Source organism: Sinohyriopsis cumingii, chromosome 11, assembly GCF_028554795.1.
Source record: "Sinohyriopsis cumingii isolate HCF-2022 chromosome 11, ASM2855479v2, whole genome shotgun sequence".
NCBI classification, from domain to species: Eukaryota; Metazoa; Mollusca; class Bivalvia; order Unionida; family Unionidae; genus Sinohyriopsis; species Sinohyriopsis cumingii.
In genome coordinates this window covers 110,546,514-110,567,187 of record NC_142971.1, presented here as the reverse complement: position 1 = coordinate 110,567,187, position 20,674 = coordinate 110,546,514, and the positions used below count along the sequence as shown (strand labels likewise).

The 20,674-nt window shown below is 38.5% G+C and overlaps 1 protein-coding gene across 1 annotated transcript; it reads left to right on the top strand.

Annotated features, from left to right (window-relative positions):
- The first annotated feature begins 835 nt into the window (after nucleotides 1–835).
- LOC149789288 (uncharacterized) lies at nucleotides 836–18,474 on the top strand. Its single transcript, XM_089975481.1, has 4 exons — nucleotides 836–994; nucleotides 7,094–7,184; nucleotides 14,528–14,724; nucleotides 16,141–18,474. Exons 1-4 carry the CDS (start codon nucleotides 946–948, stop codon nucleotides 16,290–16,292), a joined length of 489 nt encoding a protein of 162 aa, XP_089831607.1. The 5' UTR covers nucleotides 836–945; the 3' UTR covers nucleotides 16,293–18,474.
- Nucleotides 18,475–20,674: the final 2,200 nt, after the last annotated feature.

Genomic DNA, 20,674 nt, shown 5'->3' with positions numbered 1-20,674 from the left:
ATTTGTTTCATCGATGTATATTGATCTTGTAAAATGTATGAGGTCTTCCTACTCTACTGTAAATGTAGAAATTTAAAACGCTGGTATGTATTGCCATTAATTACATCATTTATTCCTTTTTGATATCATCTTGTTATCGGGACTGTTAATGTTGAATTTTCATCTATATAACTTCGTTGCATTATCTACCTTGAGCTGATACATTTTCAGGTTATTTTTCTCTCTTTGCAATGTATTGTCAAGAAATGAGGACGCAGCCTAGAGACCAAGTAGTTTTTATTTTTGTTTTTATAGAAATATGAGTAATACAGTGACTGAGTACTATATTCTATAATTGATCCAACTGGTCGTGTGGTACTTTAATTTTAGAATTTCAGCAAATCTTTTCATGCAAATAAATTTATGCCCATCTTCTTTCCGAATTTTACACTTGGATCAGGAAGTTAAATTGATTAACTGCTTGAAACACTTCTCTATTTGGGCTTTGCATAAAGTATAACTAAAACCTCCCCAGAAGGTGTTCTCTTTCACTACTGAATGTTTACGAGTGAATGCGTTATTCCTATTGTCGGTTTGGACCGATCTATTTTGTTAAAAGGTGGTTAGATGTGTTGACTTTGTGACACAAGATGACTAAATTTGCATCTGTCAAAAGATATCGACCATAAACCAAGTTATAAGAGTGGATGTACATTCTGTATTTACCCAATACCGTTTCCCTTCTTGTCACTAAGTTTAGCAACTTGCTTTAATCATTATAGAGGCATGCTTACCTCGAATGGTTGGATAGTCCGTTACGGCTGAAAAAGCTTTTTGTAAAACTCGACACATCTTCTTCCTGGTTTCACTTCTCATGTATAATCAAATAGAAGAGTCGACACAGACGCCATTTTAAGTTTCATCGAATATTGTTAAGCATTTGAATTGAAGTTTAGGATTTCGACTATGGCTCTGACAAGTCCTTTAGAGATAACAGTACTGGCCTCAACTATTGGTGAGTTAGTATGTGTAACTAATATTCATGAAGGTTTTACTTATAATGTTTGAACCTAACTTAAAATGTTGTTTAGGGCTTCCTTATCCAAATTTTGAACAGGCAAATTCATCTTGGCTTAGTTCTGATGGTGCTTTGACTAAGATCACATTTCACTTTATTCATTTTCCCGGCATTTTTATAGCTTTCTTATGGTCGTGTACCGTCATTATCTGATTAGCGTTTAACTTAGAATTTTCTTCTGCCTTGTTTTAATAATTATTATTTTTCTTTTCTTATTTTTCTTTTTTTTTCGAGTTTTGTTTTCATTCCGGGCGGGTTTTATGGCAGCGACAAATTTGATCATTATGTCTGAATGTTTCTTGATTATTAGACATTAAAAAACTTTTTACGATGACGAAAGTGAACATTTGTTATGGCTAAAGAACGCTTTGGATTTTTGCTAGGAAATGGACCTTGTTGAATGTGGAAAATGAAAATTACATTAAAACCTCTTTTTGACGATATGAAGGTATGTGATACAAGAATTAGTAAAACGGAAACAATATTTGTACCAGAATATTCTTCAGAATAACCGTTGTACAATAAGCGCATGATATAAACGCATTATACGCTAGGGGACAATGTGAATATACATTTTGTACCATTAGAAAATCATTTTTGGCGCATCAGTGTGGCTTATGTGATAAAGGCATATTACAGTGTGTGACGTGCTCTTCAATTGTAGGAGTGCGCTTTTTGGTACAAAGCGAGAAAACATCAACATGAGTCCTGAAGTTTGAATAGGAGGACAAAATTTCAACCTCGATTTAAGGTCCAGTAAATGTTATTGGATTTTTTTCTCGTAAAATGGTTTGATCGCATGCTAGAAGGAATTTGTGTGAAAACTATTTTGCTGCCTTCAAAGCTATTTGTGATATGAATTATAAGTGTATGAAAAACACTCTAAAGCATTAAAATATCTAACAGATAGACGCAAAACCAGCAGGTCATGAAAAAATAACAAATAATTTAGTTCTCTAAGTTATTAAGTAAATAAGAGACACTAACAGTATCGTGAATTAAATCTTAGATAATCCTAAATGTCATATCACAAGTCCAAAACTGTCACATGTTCCGAAATAGTTCCAATAGTCTTGAATGTTCTGATTACCGTAATGATACAATCCAGAATGCATTTCAGTGAATTCCCAATAATCGAAATGTAGGGTTTTAGTCAAGGTTCATATGTAATACTGAATGTAGAAACGTCACTGCCATCACTAGTGACGACATTGCCATGGGATTTAAAATAGCACTGAATGGTCTTCACAATGTGTATTGTTCAAGACGTGTAAAATATAGCCATTATAATGTTTTTGATAATTTATGTTTATCAAAGCCAGATTCGTACCAGTTTTGGTTGACAGACTTTGTTTAATGATATTCCTGTTATTCTTTTAGCCAAACAAAATAAAGAACATATACTCTGTAATTTTATTATTGTTTGTTGTCATTAACACTTCTTCAAACGCCGAATTCATTGCAATAGAACCCCACAAAGCAATGTCTCGCCTGTAAACGAACACATGTCATATTAGTTGGTCAGCTTTAGACGTACATTAATATATCAAGCATTAATAGTTCCCGAGTTCGTGTAGATTAAATCATCCGATGTGGGAGATATATATAGCTTTCAAAAAGAGTATTACAGGACCTTTACATAATATTACTGCTGCCTGCAAAGTGATTTATTTCTCAACAGGATTGACAAAAGTAATTAGATACTCGTTCTGGTTGTAAACTATATCCTGTCTGAGTCTCACAAATAAATATCCCGTAAAAATTACCGTACCATAGTTAACAACATTACACATTATTCTCTTCAGGTGTATTTACGCTTGAAACCAATCAAACAATGAATCATTTTTCGGGGAGTTGGCAACTCCAACATAAAATTGCAAAGTCAGCAAAACATATTTAGAACACTCTACCATAGTTAGTTTGTTATTCCGTACGTAGTGCGCCTCGGATGCGGGAGGTCGTGGGTTCGATCCCCGGCCGAGTCATACCAAAGACTTACAAAAATGGTACTAACAGCTGCCTCGCTTGGCGCTCAGCATTAAGATGTTAGTGTTAGGACTGGTCGGCCTGGTGTCAGGATAATGTGACTGGGTGGGACATCATGCTACATGTCTGCGGCATGATGCTACAGTGCTAGACATCACTATAAACTGCCACACTGCAGACATTGTAGCGATATGACTGAAAAATTGTTAAAGCTACGTTAAAAATCCAAATCACACACACACACACACACCGTACGTAGTGTTATTAGCGCCGTTTGGTACGCTGACTGCTACTTTGCAACTCTGATTGCCAACTTAAACGTGTTCAGTCTAGTTTTGTAATCTGATTCCCAACTTAAACATGTTCAATCTACTTTTGTAATTGCATCGGATGTTTCTTGATCGGACGCTGATAAGAAAATAATCGTATTGGCTAACACAAATTTTCAAATATGAAACTTAAAACAGTTTATATTCAAACTGATTCATTTCTTAAAGCTTATATAAAACGATTGATAATGCTACAAAAAGGATAAAAGATCTTAAATATTTTGTGTTCTTCAAAGATTTGAATAATTCAGTTAATATAGCATGCGACATGTAAAATTTGAAACAGTAGAAGGGGCTAGCAAAAGGTGCCATAAGCAGTGCCAGGTTCACTTTAACTCTGGTGAGCACACCAAGGTTGATGGGGATCCGGTCTGAGCGATCAAAAAAATAATATGGATAAAAAGTTGATGCAACTCACCATTGGTGACTGGAACGTACGCACACTAATGGATAATGCATCAGTAGATATACCGAAAAGATTGACAGCTATAGTGCGCATTGAACTGGCCAGATTCAAAATCCAGATATCAGCCATAAGTGAAACCCGTCTTACTGAGGAAGGAAAACTCAAGAAAGTAAGAGCCGGCTACACCTTCTTCTTGCGTGGCGATGGAAAAGGAGCGACGTGATGTTGCTGTTGGGTTTACCATAGATCACTAGCCATCAGATAACTAGATCACATCTCCCAGTCTCTCAAATGAGATCAACGACAGATTTTTTTGAAGACCTGGAGTCTCTTACTGCGGAAGTACCATAAACAGATGTGCTCATCATCCTTGGTGTCTTCAGTCCTAGAATTGGCACAGATCATCTGACATGACCAAGTGTCATTGGCGAAAATGCATTTCGCAAATGCTACAGCGAGAGACTCCACCTACTGAGAAACTGCGCTGACCTCCTAAACACCAACACAGTATTCTGCCTGCCAAGCCGCAACAAGACGTCATGGATGTACCCAAACTCCAAGCACTGGCATCTTATTGAGGCAAGATGTAAAAGTGAGGAAGGCCATGAGAAGCGCAGAAAGCTGGACTGTCCACAGGCGAATAGTCCTGAGTTCAATATCCGGATGCAGCCTATTTAGACGACCATACGGCATAAAGGTTCACAAAAGCTTAATGTAGCCACTGGATATAATCGATACAAATTTTGAAAATGTCGAGGAAATTAGGCATTCTTCAGAGACTCTGTGTACCAAACTCCATCCAAAACTTTCGGTGCCACCACTCGTAAATATCAATATTGTTTTGATGAGAACGTTTCTGCCGTACAGAGACTTCTGAATGAGAAACATCAGCTACATAGGGCTTATCTAGAAGACACCACTTCACCATCTAAGAAGGCAGCCTTCAACATCATCAAAAAGACTGTACAGTGCAAACCCACAGATTTGTGAGACTCATGGCTGAGCAATAGGGCAGATGAGATTCGGTCCCACGCAGATAGGAATGATATGAACAACTTCTGTGATGCTTCGAAGACACTCTACGGGCCACATTCATCAGAAACATCTCCAATAGTGAGTGCTGACAAGGCCACACTGCTCACTAAGGGAAAAAAGATACTTCAAAGAAGGGCAGAACATTTTAACGACATCATCAATCAACTGTATTCTATCAGTGAGGAGGCGATTCATGATCCCTTCAAGAGCTAATTGAAACTGCTAAAGCAATCCACCTTCTGTCAATTGGCAGAGCACCTGGAGCAGATGCTATACAAACATACGCCTACAAATCCAGAGGTTCACACATATCACAGAAACTGACTGCCGTATTCCAATCAATGTCTATACCACAGGAGTACAAGGATGCATCCATCGTCCACTTGAACAGGCAAAATCGCAACATACAATCCTGAGACGACCTACGGGGCATCTCCTTCCTGCCAGTAGCCCAATAGCTTTCAAACTCCTTGTCAGAGTTTTACTGAATCGTCTTGTCCATCACACCGATAAAGAATTGTCGGGAACAGAACCCCAACCTGTACACGACATTCATCGACCTGACAAAAACCTTTGCCACATTCAGCCATGGAGAACTTTGTACGACCAAATTAAAATTTGGTTGCCCAGAAAACTTTTTCTCTATGTTGGGCAATTACATGATGGTATGCTTGCTTGTGTTGTATATGACGATGAGTCAATGGAACCATTCCGCGTTACTAATGGAGTCAAACCAGGCTCTTTGTTGGCCCCATCCCTCTTCTGTATGTTGCTCTCTACGATGCTTACTGATGACGTCTGTGACTATGATACTGGGATCAACATCAGATACTGGAATGACGGCAAGCTGTTTAATATGAGAAGATTACTTACTAGTAAAGATGATGTCACATGAAGTGACTGTCGTATTCTCCTATTTGTTACAAAGCCATTGTGTTGCCTACCCTTCTGTATGCTTGCGAAACCTGGACAGTGTGCAAACGCCATACCGAAACGCTGAAACAATTTATGATAGGCTGCCTCAGGAAACTAACGAATAAACGATTTCAGGACTGAGTTCCAGACACGGAGGTTGTCAAATGAGCATTCCAAACAAACACACTCTGCTGATGAAATCACAGTTGAGATGAGCAGGCCACGTCCCCAGGATGTGAGAACAGTGACTACCAAGGAAGATTTTCTACGACGAACTGAATGAGAGAAATTGTTCTGGCTATTTATAAAACGATCGCTTCAAAGATTCTTTTTCGTCATCTTTGAAACACATGAAAATTGACCATGAGACTTGGAGAGACGTCACAATGGATCGCTGCAAATGGCGGTGTCTCATCCATACTGGAGCTACAGATTTTGAGCGGATTGCGGCATAAGCAGTGCAGAAAGGTAAGCAGTGTAAATCTATGAAAAACAACATGCCCTATATTAATCAAGGAAGCCCAAATCCTGTGTAATGTGCCAGAGACAGTTCAAAGCACAAATTGTCCTGATCAGCTACTCACGTACTCACAGAAACCAAACTGGTCAGTGATGTCATGGTCATCTTTGAACTCGAAGGACGAACAACAAAACACTACTGTAACTATAAGATAATTCATCACTATTTAGCAACCCCAGGATAACGACATTGACGGAGCCGAAGTCCAAGATGAATTGTATTCTTTTAGATCATCGAAATGTGCATTAACAAAAGAAAGTTATTGTTATATGACAGCTAAGGTTAAATCAAACGTTGCAATTTTCATTCATTATATTAAATACTCATATGCACTGAAACAATAAACATAAACAGCAAATGTTCAGAAAACAGTATTGCAACATAATAAATCTGAATGTAAGGAAATGAGGCGCAGAACGACAGAAGGATATGCAGACGATCACGCGGACTGAAGGAAAGACAACCTGTCATTGACTAGGATATCTATTTGCATAAACACATGCATATCGGCATATACACGTCAGGAATGAGGCGTGCCGTTGAACCCTTTTTGACCCTTACATAAACTTGTGAAGGTAATATCATATATTAAAGAAAGCTCACGACTACTTTGCCAATCAGATTGCAGCGACGTTATCCGTCATACTTATTGCTTTTCACCATTATCATCATCTTCGTTATGACTATTATCATTACTGATTGGAAGGCTAAAGGTGCATCGACAAATGTAAATGTAACAGATATATCGTTGGTTCACATCGATAATTCCGCTACTAAATCCCGATATTTGACTCACTGCCTGATGAGATGAATGAATACATTCTAAATCACCTCTTTGTTTACAGTTTTTGCTCTGGCTGAGTACGAATGTCGTTACTTAGATCACAGAACCGTCTATTGTGACTCTTGTTGTGAGTACGATTGCTGTACTAGTAGGTGAGTACGATTGCTGTACTAGTAGGTGAGTACGATTGCTGTACTAGTAGGTGAGTATGTTAAAACTATTTTAAGAAATGTATGTTAAACAATTTCGCCTGTCTTCTTCCAAAGTTGTGTGGATTGTTATGGACGGAAATTTAGTAATATAGACTTTCATGAAATACATTAAATCAGTCCTACAAAAATATGAAACACTTCATCATTATTAGAAAGAGAAACTAATTCCTGGTTTCACAGAGAGAGAGAGAGAGAGAGAGAGAGAGAGAGAGAGAGAGAGAGAGAGAGAGAGAAATGAGAGATTGGATAAAGGTGACAATATTTCTTTGTTACTTTGGCATAGAGAAAATCTTTTACTTTGCCAAAATATCATGTTACACTCAGTCAAGCTAAAGTGAAAAATCTATTTAGGTGTTTCCTTAATTCTCTTTTTCTTCCGATAATGGTGGACTAGCTGTGCAGCGAATGAAATTTATTGATTCAAAATTGACTGTCAGAGCATTCCGTTTGACTTTCTACTAATGTTATTATTATTATTATCATCATTATTATTATTAGTAGTAGTAGTAGTAGCATTAGTACTTCATGAACTACTTGTTATTAATATTTTTACTACTTCTACTAGAACATCATGAACTACTTATTATTAGTACTACTACTAAAACTACTACTACCATATTTTAGTAGGTCATTGCGGTTTGTTTGTTTAGCACTTTGCGTTGCCTCCGTAGTCAGGTCTTTGTCGTAGCCAGTATCTCCTCCCAAGCAACTGTCATCCAAAACATTGTTTTAGGAACATCCCATATAGCCAGACACTGAGAATACGCAAAATTTGCTCCGACGATGAAACATTCCTAAAATGGTCTGGAGAGCTATATAAAAATTTAATTTACCGAGGCTAGGACAAAGACCTCACCAGCATGTCGGAAAAACTGAGAAGCTACACAAAAGGATCAATTTTCATAGATCTGATTGGATGACAAAGAAGCTGTACAGACGCCCAATCACAGAACACTTCTCCTCCCCTGGCCACACTTTCAGTGATATAACACTTATTGCAATTGCTCACAACCCCAACTGGAGTCCCCAAACCAGGAAAGAAAAGGAATCTTACTGGATACGCCGCCTTAGCACATTCAAACCATTTGGTTTAAACCAGGAAGACTACAAAAAGACAACCATGCACAAATAAAATTATCTTTTGTCGACGACACATTTTCTTTTAAATAATTCTCAACTTGTTTAATAGCCTATGACTACTATAACAATGAAATATCCGGGATATAATCAATACATAAATTTACATTAAATATACAGACTTTGTTATATCTCATCAATTTCGAGGTCAATACAAATATTTTCCAGTATCAGCAACAAGCTGAAATAAACTAGCTGAGACATAATAGAGTTAACAGGTTGAATTTCTGTAGAAACAGCCATGTAAAGTTTCGCAAACATAACCGTTTTTCTGTTTTATTTGTTTGTCTTGTCTATGTTTTGTATTTGCCTTTGAAAAAGACTCATTAAAGAGTCGAAAGCGCTCTGGCTAGATAGATACTAGTTTTGCACCGTTCGTTGTCTGTTTATTGCATTTATCTTAAGCAATCCCTGACATAGGTGATCCCTTGCTGGATCCAGTGCACTTGAAAGGATATATATATATATATATATATATATATATATATATATATATATATATATATATATATATATATATATATATAGCCATGTCGACCAATTCTGCGCGTCGGGTAATTCTGCGCAACAATACGTCATTTCTGTAAACATTGGATCACGTGCTATTTTGGGTCAAAAATCCATTTTGTATCCAGAAAGAACAATCGTACATTAATTAAGAAAGTGATATTCATAAAGTATAAAAAAATATCCCACATTTTGACTCGAAATGCAAATAAAAATGTGATTTCTAAATGGCAACATGAAGACCCACTCCATGACCTTCTTGAAGCTGTAACCTAGAAAATTCGATTTACTATGCATTTTTTAGAATCATACAAATAAATGCATTATATAAAAGATGAAAATGTGTACCTTAAAACAAAACTGCATTTTAATCCAAGTTTCCAGTTTTGCAAGAAGTTGTCCCACACGTACAAAATTGTCTGCTACCCAACGTGTCTACTTGCCGCTAGAACATAAATTCTCAACAAATTCCCCAGCGTATAGTCTATTTCTAAATTCTGTACTAATTTTTCGCCATCAACAAAACGTTGTAAACACATTATATCCTATTCATTGTTGTTTCTCTTCGAAGTAATAGCTTATTTTGCATAAAATGTTGAACTTTACTAACTTTTTCACAAGATCGGTTTAGTTTGCTTAATATCTCTAGCCATTTATTGGCATTTTCACGTAGAATTTTGTAAAACTAGCTATAAACCTGACCTAATTACTCGACTGAACTGCTGACAGAAATAGTCCAAAGTAATATATTTAATTTCTGTAGCCCGATGGATAAACGTTATATCTTCTCAAAGCTATGCGCAGAATAGGCCGACATATCGCGAGTCAGGAAAACAGGGGTGGGGGTGGGGGTGGTATCCTCTGTGTCCAAAATTAATATCATTTTGAACAGAATATTCTGGTGAAAATTGCATCTTTTCAGATGGTAAGCATTGCTGTAGTTTATTTTTGTCAATCGCTCAAATTCGGTATGCGTTTTGCTTCAATATTGGAAACGAAAACTTTAGGTGCGCAGAAATGCCCGACAGCAGTATATATATATATATATATATATATATATATATATATATATATATATATATATATATATATATATATATATATATATATATATATATATATATATATATAGTGGTCTAAGGTTGACATTGCCCGGGGTGGGAGTGTGAGACAAGCGCCCCAATCATCCAAAATGCCCCATACGGCCTGCGTCTCTTACTGCCTCTGTCAACTAAAATCCAGCTCCTGGCCTTCGCGAGTGGCTTAGATTTGAAGCCCGGCAGACCATGTTTTCTACTAACAGGAGAAGGGGTGAAGGCGGCCCACTGGCGCCTTAAACCAGTTGCTTCGGGCAGATGGGACTCGTAAACATTGGATGGTAGCTCATCTAGGAGAAGGAAAACTCCGATTCCAAACCTCTGCTGCCTTGTGGCTATACCCACTCATGGGAAAGGCTAAGGGAGTAAACCCCGACAGAAAATCCGGAGATGGAGTCCCTAAGGCGGTATGACATTGACTTCAACGTCATTCTGGCAACTCCTGCGACGCCGTTGGTGCCAAGTTGTATCGGCATTCGTCGTTCCCTTGGGCATACCAGCTGCGTGGAGGGGGGGGATCTGCTGCATGGGCAACAGCTGATTCTCCATACCACCCTGCCCAGGCTTCATAGCTCCACTGGAGAGGACACTCCAGCGTCGTCGTACGGCGTCGGCACAACACGAGAAGTAGCAGTTTACCGGTTCTAAGTCAAAGCTCGATTGGCGTAGAGCTTGGCGCCAGGGGTTACTTCTGACGGTGGGAGAGATCATCAGGTCTCACTGGATACCTACCGCCCGCCTCAAGCTGGGCAGCCCCCAGTCAGTAAGGTGCTGCCCGCCATGGCCTGCCTGCTTCACTGGGTGCGTGGAGCTTAGAGAACCATCTCGACAAGTGGGCCACAAAACTCTGCACCAGGAAAGACTAAAAGAAGAAATAAAAAGACTCCAACTCTTCGTTTTGCAACCTGGAACATCAGGACCATGTGTCCTGGATTGACCACTGACCTACAGCAGATCGACGATGCACGGAAGACTGCCGTCATTGACAGAGAACTCTCCCGACTGAATATCGACATTGCCTGCCTCCAGGAGACCCGACTGGCTGACTGCGGCACCATCAGGGAAGCCAATTACACATTCTTTTGGCAGGGGAAGCCCTTGGATGAACCTAGGCAGCATGGTGTAGGTTTTGCCGTCAAGAACACGCTAATCGCCCTCATTGAACCTCCATCATCAAGTACTGAGAGAATCCTTGCCCTCCGGCTGTCAACATCCTTAGGCCCGGTCAACATCTTCAGTGTGTACGCCCCAACCCTCTACTCCACCTACGAGGAGAAAGACAAGTTTTATGAGGCTCTGGATCAGGCAATATCCAGTATCCCCAACAATGAAAGCCTTTACTTACTAGGAGACTTCAATGCTAGAGTGGGAGCTGACCATGAGGCCTGGTCCACCTGTCTCGGCTTTTACGGAAGGGGCAAGATCACCGAGAATGGTCAGCGACTGCTGGAGATGTGCTGCTCCCACAGCCTATGTGTGACCAACACTTTCTTCAAATACAAGGAGATCCACCAGGTGTCGTGGAGACACCCACGTTCACGCCACTGGCACCAGCTGGACCTCGTCATCACCAGGCGTGCAGAACTGGCCAGTGTCCTCCTTACCCGCAGCTACCACAGTGCCGATTGTGACACTGACCATTCCTTCGTGGCCAGCAAGGTGCGAATATTACCCAAGAAACTGCACCACGCCAAGAAGAAGGGTCACCCACGTATCAACACCTGCTGTGCAAGCAACCCAGAGAAAACACAGCAGTTCATCAGCAAACTGAAGGAAGCCCTCACCAAAGTGACACCTGATGACACCATTGATTCCAAGTGGTCCCATATCCGTGACTCTGTGTACAATTCAGCCATCACAGCTTACGGGAAGAGGGAGCGAAAGAATGTCGACTGGTATGAGGCAAACTGGGAGGAGATGGAGCCCTTGACTGAGGCAAAGAGGAAAGCCCTCATGGCATACAAGGCTGCACCTAGCCCCAGAACACTACAAGCCCTCAGGATTGCAAGGAATAACGCCCAGAAGACCGCCCGCCGCTGTGCCAACACCTACTGGCTGAACCTTTACAACAGTATACAGACAGCTGCTAACACCGGGGATACAAGAGGAATGTATGAGGGTATCAAAAAGGCGACAGGCCCCCCCCCCCGCTACAAGACCTCCCCCCTCAAGTCCAAGACGGGCGAAGTCATCACAGACCAGGGGAAACAACTGCAGCGATGGGTTGAGCACTATCTCGAGCTATATGCAACCCAAAACAATGTCACTGGAACTACCCTGGACGCCATTCCAGACCTGCCTGTCATGGAGGAGCTAGACACACAGCCCACCCTGGAAGAGCTCGGAAAAGCCATCGATTGCCTTGCCTGTGGGAAGGCTCCTGGAAGCGACGGCATTCCGCCTGAAGTCCTCAAAAGCGGAAAACCAGCACTGCTCCAGCCCCTACACACACTCCTCTGCCTTTGCTGGGAACAGGGATACATCCCACAGGACATGCGTGACGCCAACATCGTCACTTTGTACAAAAACAAAGGAGACCGTAGCGACTGCAACAACTATCGGGGCATCTCCCTCCTCAGCATGGTTGGAAAGGCCTTCGCCCGTGTTGCCTTGGCGCGCTTGCAGATCTAAGCCTCCCGCGTCTACCCAGAGTCTCAGTGTGGATTTCGAGCCGGCAGGTCAACTGTAGACATGATCTTCTCACTACGTCAGCTGCAGGAGAAGTGTCGCGAGCAGCGGATGCCCCTCTACATTGCCTTCATAGACCTGACGAAGGCGTTTGACATGGTTAGTCGGAGTGGACTCTTCAGACTCCTGCAGAAGATCGGCTGCCCCCCACGTCTGCTTGCTGTCATTATGTCGTTCCACGAGAACATGCACAGCACAGTGTGCTTCAATGGCGCAGTCAAACAAGGCTGTGTCCTTGCACCGACGCTCTTTGCCATCTTCTTCTCCATGCTTCTCCAGTACGCATTCAAGGACTGCAGCGAGGGAGTTTACATCCCTACCAGGGCTGACGGCAAGCTGTTCAACATCGCCCGTCTCCGTGCTAAGACTAAAGTCACAGAGGTACTCATCCGTGAATTGCTCTTTGCCGACGATGCAGCCTTGACATCACACACGGAAGATGGACTACAGCAGCTGGTATGCTGCCTCTCCCATGCATGTAAGGAATTTGGACTGACCATTAGTTTGAAGAAAACGAATGTCATGGCACAGGACACAGACTCCCCTCCCTCTGTCTCCATCGATAAGTACAATTTGGAAGTTGTCGAGAACTTCACATACCTCGGGTCTAACATCTCCAGCTCACTCTCCATTGATTCTGAGGTGGGCGGCAGGATTGCCAAGGCAGCAGCAGTGATGGACATACTTAACCAGAGGGTCTGGAACAACCCCAACCTCACAGAGAAGACCAAACTGCGTGTCTACCAAGCGTGCGTGCTCAGCTCACTTCTTAACAGCAGCGAAACATGGGCCACCTATGCAGGACACGAGAGGAAACTCAACAGCTTCCACCTGAGATGTCTGCGGATTATTCTGCACATCCAGTGGCAGGACAAAGTACCCAACACAGAGGTTCTAGAACGCGCCAGCATGAACAGCATGTTCTCCATACTCAGCGAGAGGCGCCTTCGCTGGCTCGGCCATGTCAAGAGAATAGACCCAGGTCGCATTCCCAAGGACCTGTTATATTGGGAGTTAGCAGAAGGTGCACGACCAACTGGACGACCACATCTGCGCTACAAAGATGTTTGCAAGAAGGATATGAAGACAGCAAACATCAATGTCAACGACTGGGAGAGCTGTGCAAACAACCGTTCCAGCTGGCGTCTAGCTGTCAGGCAGGGAATTCAAAACGCAGAGGAAAAGAGAAGAATAAAGCAAGCTGAAAAGAGAGCTAAAAAGAAGGATAAGCAAAAGCGTACTTTGGAGCTATGCCATCGTCTCCCGTAGACGGACGGATGCCAAGATATATATATATATATATATATATATATATATATATATATATATATATATATATATATATATATATATATATATATATATATATATATATACTAAATCTGCATATATGTAAATCATTTCTTACTTCATTCCTGTCTTAAAAATACTTTCATTTATCACACTAAAGGAATTTTTTTACAATCTTATTTATTGTATGGTGGAACATTTGAGCTACATAAATCGTGTTTGTTTCCAGCAATGCTCACCTCTCTATCGTCTTGAGGACTGATGTGGAAAACCCTATATAATTCAATTTGCTGCAAGTATGTTTAGGACTGAATATAAAGAGAATTAACTTCGTCGTTGTGTTGACATGCATAGATATATATGTGTAATATGGTTTTGTGTCATGGATCGTACTTGAGACAATTACAAAAACGACAACAAAAGTTAATAAAAACTAACGAAAAACAAAACAACAAGGAGTTGACGCATAAAAAGTATTGGTCTCCTTAGGTTTGTTATCATCGATAAAAGAATAGCCAAACACAGGAACTAAATGGTCTTGTATTTTCAATGTCATTTTAACAGCGTTGGAGGAGCTGGAGGAGGTTCTAACGCCGACGTAGGAGGAGTTATCGCAGCTGTTGTTGGTGGCGTAGTGGGAGGGACAGCAATCGTTGTATTCATTACTATCTGCGTCAGACGCAGGTGCCTTGCCTCCAGGGGTGGAATAGTTGTCCACCAGCCTTCTGACGTGTTGATAGTGTCGTGTATTGCATCTCCAGGTATTTCATATATTGTTATACTTTACCATATACATCCTCCATAATATCCATTTGATACATATCTTGTTTATTTTTTTATTATTTTCTGATTTTATGTTAATCGTAATCAACGTGCCAGTTATCGTCAACGTGCCTCGTAAACAAAGAGAGGCCACTTTGTAAGCATGCGCGGCTGTTGTGTCGAAGTTCACAGAATAATAGATACTGTAACGTATTTACTCTGACTACTGGTACTTGATATATCATCCCTTTCGTCAGGTCGCTATTTCCATCTGTATTGTTGTGTACAGTTTAATACATTTAAAACTAGACGGTTTAGGTTTTCATTTATCAAATGGTCCTCGAGATTATGGATACAAATAGCAACCGTACGAAACCGGAAACGGTACGAAACGTCTGGAACGAGAGTAGATAGAATACACTGGTTGGGACTTTTGTCTGCAATGTGGCGTAGTTTTTTTCGCATTACCAGAAATAAATAAAACAAATAACGGCACAAACTGGTTTTATCCGGAAATGTGTATGCAGCGGTGATGATAGTGGTGGTCAAATTATTGGGCGTCAGTCGCTAAAAGGAAACAAAAGCGAATAAACCGTTTTTTAAGTACCCAAGGTGTATCCTTAATTTTCACTGTCTTGATTAGGACATTTCTATGTCAGTGATTTCTTTCGTCCTCATAACTGTTTAATTGTTTTGTTTTAGTTTAAAACTTAATATTATATTATAATTAGATATGAGATGAAAGCTTCAAACTTAAAATAGGATAATCTCATGTCAAATGTTGGAGCATTTAAACTTTTTAAATATATACTTTTACGTGACTAACGGTCCAACCAATCCCTGATCACTAACAGTGTATTGGTTAGAGAACATTTTCTTTCGCTATTAGCATACTATCTATCCACGACTAAAGCTCATTACAAAAGTATGTGGAAAATGTATCATGTCATTAATTGGTCATGAATAATAGATGGATGACTAGAAAATTCATCAATTTTCAACGCATTGAAGGCTATAGACACCTTCCCTCAAATACACAAATAAAAGGCTATGTTGGTGAGTCGGTGTGACACGAATATTAGGATCACATTGCTTTTCACCAACAAAGGCTGCGCGACCGATCCACAATAAATATTAGCGATTCGATGATGTTGAATCAGAGAGAAAACACTCAACCTTTAAAAATTAATATGTTCATTGATCTTAAAACATAATAGTGTATTGTCTTAGCTTAAGTTTAAAATACTTGTAATTATTCGAACATATGAATGATCTCAAAAGTTAAATGTCACTTTATTTATGCAGTACATGCTTAAGCAATATTGTAATTTCCATACTAGTATTTTATTGTTGCATGTATAAAAAGTCTGCAGTTTGCGTGTACTTAATGTGTATGTTTTCTTAATCGTCTTCAGGAATTGCCGGAAGACCAGTGTATAACCCAAACGTGCCTCAGACGGGGACTTACGACTACGAGCAGCCAACCACTTTTGCCGCGTCCAGATCTGGTTATATCCCAATAAAAGAAACTCTTGGAACCGAACCTCCACCACCGTATAGTCTCTAAAATTAGATTGACAACCCTTGTTCCTCTTAAAAAGTTCAAGCAAATTAAAGATTTTTTTAAAAATACATTTCGGCACTTTTCTGCAACTCATTTGGCAATATACTTCTGACATCAATGCATTAAAGACTAAATAATCAGAAACATTTCGATTGTTTTGAGAGCTTATTGAATTACACTTATTCTTAAATATCTCTTACAAAGTTAAGCTAGTCTCAGAAGGCAAGGACTGTCCTAATTCTTACACCAAAGGTTACGTTCTTTCGGGGAGGTGTTATTGTTTTATCTTAAACACAAAAAGCAACTGGCAAATGTCTGGTTACAGGTCATAACAAAGTATTTCTCAAACATTTAACTTCGCAAGTCAACACCGAACAGTGTTCTCACGATTATGTTCATTATTTTGTTCTAAAAGATTCACTGAAGAAAGTATACTTCGATGGTACATATTTGAAATGTGATATAAACCACAGTGTAGAACTAACGTTTGAACTATTACACGTATGGCTGTTATACCCTGATGTAAAAATAATACTTGCCTAGAAACACTGCGATTAATTCTTTCGAGCTTTTCTCTGTATTGTTCAATTTGTAGAAACGGTACGGTCGTTTTTATTAATGGGACGTTAATGAGAGATATCTTGGTTTGGCCTGATTTTTTCCGTCAGCTGCTGCTAGTTTAATTGTATTCTATTTTTGTAACTGAATTGAAGATACTTTGATCTGTTCTTTATATGTACATATATAATGTTAAAGAATTTATATAGATGTTGCGTTTACTTTCCATTCAGTTTCAATGTCATCATGCTTAGAATTATATTTAGACTGAAATCAAAGGAAATGTTTGCGTTGCATGAAATGTTTTAAAACAGTTTTGAAAATTTAAAATTTAGATTTTTCTTTACAATTATTTAGCGTTTCATTTAGATGAAAGTCATATAATGCACCTGCCACCCAAAATATGATACACTCTATAATATTTAATTTGTAACAAGAACTTGCAAATTATTCTACATTCGTCTTATGCCACTTGCTATAAACATTATATATATATATATATATATATATATATATATATATATATATATATACCCCAATTTTAGCGGATTCTGAAAGTAATAACTCTTTCAATCAACACTACGTACTAAATGATAGATATTTTAGCATAATTTCTCCCTTTCATAAGAGAAGTTAAACTAATCTAATTCCATAATTTATTAATATAAACTAAAAATATGTTACTTCCCAGTGTCAATGAAACGACTTAGCGTTGTGTTTTGGAATACACATCGCAATGACATTTCCAATCTAATTTCATTAATCCATTAGAGGCAGAAGTCTTGCCCACTGATCTAAGTGTACTTTTTTTAAAAACAAGAATTTATAATAAAATTAGCAACTGCAGTATCTTAAAACAATCCCAAATCTCTAGTTGAGTAGTGCCATAAGGCTACCAATTTTAAAATATTATACTGACCGATGCAGCAATAATACTCGAATTTTTCTGAGTTTTCACTTTTTATTCTTATGAATTTTACTGAACTTTTACTTTTTTTGTGTTATTTTTCCAGCAGTAACACATAGTACGATTTGTGTTTTAGCTGCATATCTTATTTAAACTCTTGTCTCTTCATCTAACTTCTGAATCTGAATTAATTAAATTTAGCAACAAAAAAACTCAGGAGCAAACGCCATTGTCACCCTCCAGCTTTATTTAAATTTCATTTACATCTTTAAATCGACCTCGCCAAATGATGTATGTTCTGTTTAATTACCTTCAAACATTTTATAAGACTATTTCCATGTTTTAGCAAAACCAAGAAAATATCAAATATATGCATTTAGTTTACCTGGATCCTCATGTGTATGTCTAAATGTACAGGTGTGTACACAGTTACACACATACTTATGAATGCACATACGTATGTATCTAGGTACCTATCAGTTTAATAACATCGCACCATCGCTATATTTCCACCTGCACTGGTTCCTAAATTCCATTGATTTTCCGATGTTTCAGCGTCGTGATCTGTTTTATTAGTTAATTTTCATTCCTGTCAAATTTAGTGTGTGCTTTCAGAAGACTGTGTGGAAGGGCAATCTAAATTGATCAAATTTATATCCAATCTTTTTGCCGTGTACGTATGATTTCGCAATAAAGTATGTTTAAATCAAACCAAGTAAAGTTATTCTTAAATGAATATTCTTATTATGTTCCAAACAAAATTACCATTTAATTCAGTATGTGAGACTTATTAAGTTTTCTTATATATGTTTAGTTTAATTTAATCCAAACAGTTTGCATAGGAAAATTGAATAATCATCCGTGGCTTTACAACCAGGTATTAGCAATTCTGAAAACCAAAAATTTCCAAAACAAACGTTAAAATATCCTCCTTCAGAATTAAAAAACAACTTTCTAATATCGTAAACATGATCAATTAAATATAATTCCTTGTTTCCGCTGAATCGTTGAAGATCGATTTCGTAAAGCTTATGAGATCTTCGAAGTGAACTATGCATTTAGATAAGTACATAGTATATCATACCCGCATCAAATTCGTAATCAATACCTTCAGTATATTACAATGTCTTGATCTCTTGCATTTATCACAGTATTTTTTGGTATGCTTTTAAAAACAGAAATGTAACTGCTCATTGATCTGAAAGCTGTCATTCTCCTTCACTGATGCCACGCTATTGATTGAGGGACGATTTGGTCTGGTTAAAGTCCATGGGCGAAGCTTCGCCATTCTTTGGTTGTCTTGATTTTTCCAAGTCTCTAATGACTTGCTTTGTAATGTTTGTTTTCTCATCAGCTTCGAAAACGGAAACACCTTAATTGTTTGACTTATTTAGCTAAGGCTTTGTTTTCTCATCAGCCTTGAAAACAGAAACAATGTTACGTTTAGACACAATGATCATGATAATTAAAACGGCTACACCATCATACATCAGCTGATAGATGGTAAAGCTTAAGCTATTTAAATTGATTTCATTAGTTCCACGATGTGTGATTTCAACATTTTATAATTTCATATACTTATTTTGATTCCTTTCTTAACGTTCAACTGAGTTTTATTTTAATTCTACCAGGTACAGGTCTAAATGGATTATTTGGTTTACGTGACATTCCTTTTTCGTATATCCCTGGGATTCATCTTGCTTTTTCTCTTGATGACTTTCCAATTGTGAGTCTGAAACTACTGAAACGATTCAGACGTAACTGTGTACTGGTCGCATTGTTTAGATGCATTTCAGACTTTAAACTCATGTGTTACCATTCAAGAAGGTCTCCCCAGGATCACATATTAAAGAGTATTGTTAACAATGTCATCAATGATGAAGTGAGTTTTGGGGGATTTATTCAACTCTTGTGTTGTTAATTCAAATCTCTTGTACCAAAAATAGCGTTTTCGACCATTTACACAGTTATAATATGTCTTGCATTTGACCATTTAAAGCATTTTCAACGCTGCACACGATCCGAAAAGTTAAAATATGCCTGTGGTATGACAATACATATCTCATAAATACCGTATTCAGATATATATATATATATATATATATATATATATATATATATATATATATATATATATATATATATATATATATATATATATATATATATATATATATATATAATGATGTATTTTATTTATTTAAAAAGCTGCGTTATTGCATTGCTTCAAGTTTCGCTGTTTGATATATTACGTACATGAAAATTAAATACTCAAAAAGTAGACAAAAAATTAAAATGATTGTCACGAGCTTCTGTAATGTCATATCGGTCACTTGGGTACTAAATAATGAATCAGATATTTCTATTAAAAAAATGTGACCCAAAAAAGGCCCACTTTATTTTAAAAAAGAGATTTAAATGGTTTATAATTATATTCATGCTGTGAGGGCACGATAAAGGCAATCCTAAAATGACAATATAAAAGTACATGACTGTGTTCAGGCTGTCAATACACGAGAAAGGCAAGCATAAAAGGGTTAGCATTCCTAGTGCCACTTGCAGAATATTTTTGAAACTGCGGGTTGAAAATTTAGTGCACGTATCTAAAACAAAATTCTTCCTGTTTAATCCTTTACTTGTTCTTGCTGCTCTGCAACTATTCTTCCTTGTAGACCACGCCGGTTGCCTAGTGGTTAGAGCGTCCGCCTCGGATGCGGGAGGTCGTGGGTTTGATCCCCGGCCGAGTTATACCAGAGATTTAAAAAAATTGTACTAACAGCAAGAAATACTGACCTAACCATTTACAAAGGGAATGACCCAGCCTTTCTTGGCGTTCAGCATTAAGAGGTTAGTGTTAGGACTGGTCGGACTGGTGTCAGGATGATGACTTGGTGGGACATCACAGAGGCGTAGCTATGAT

Excerpts from the sequence above, each read along its gene's own strand:
- LOC149789288 (XM_089975481.1), top strand. The coding sequence starts at position 946 with ATGGCTCTGACAAGTCCTTTAGAGATAACAGTACTGGCCTCAACTATT. Across the intron at positions 995-7,093 it reads AGTACTGGCCTCAACTATTG|TTTTTGCTCTGGCTGAGTAC; the intron begins GTGAGTTAGTAT and ends CTTTGTTTACAG. Across the intron at positions 7,185-14,527 it reads TACGATTGCTGTACTAGTAG|CGTTGGAGGAGCTGGAGGAG; the intron begins GTGAGTACGATT and ends TCATTTTAACAG.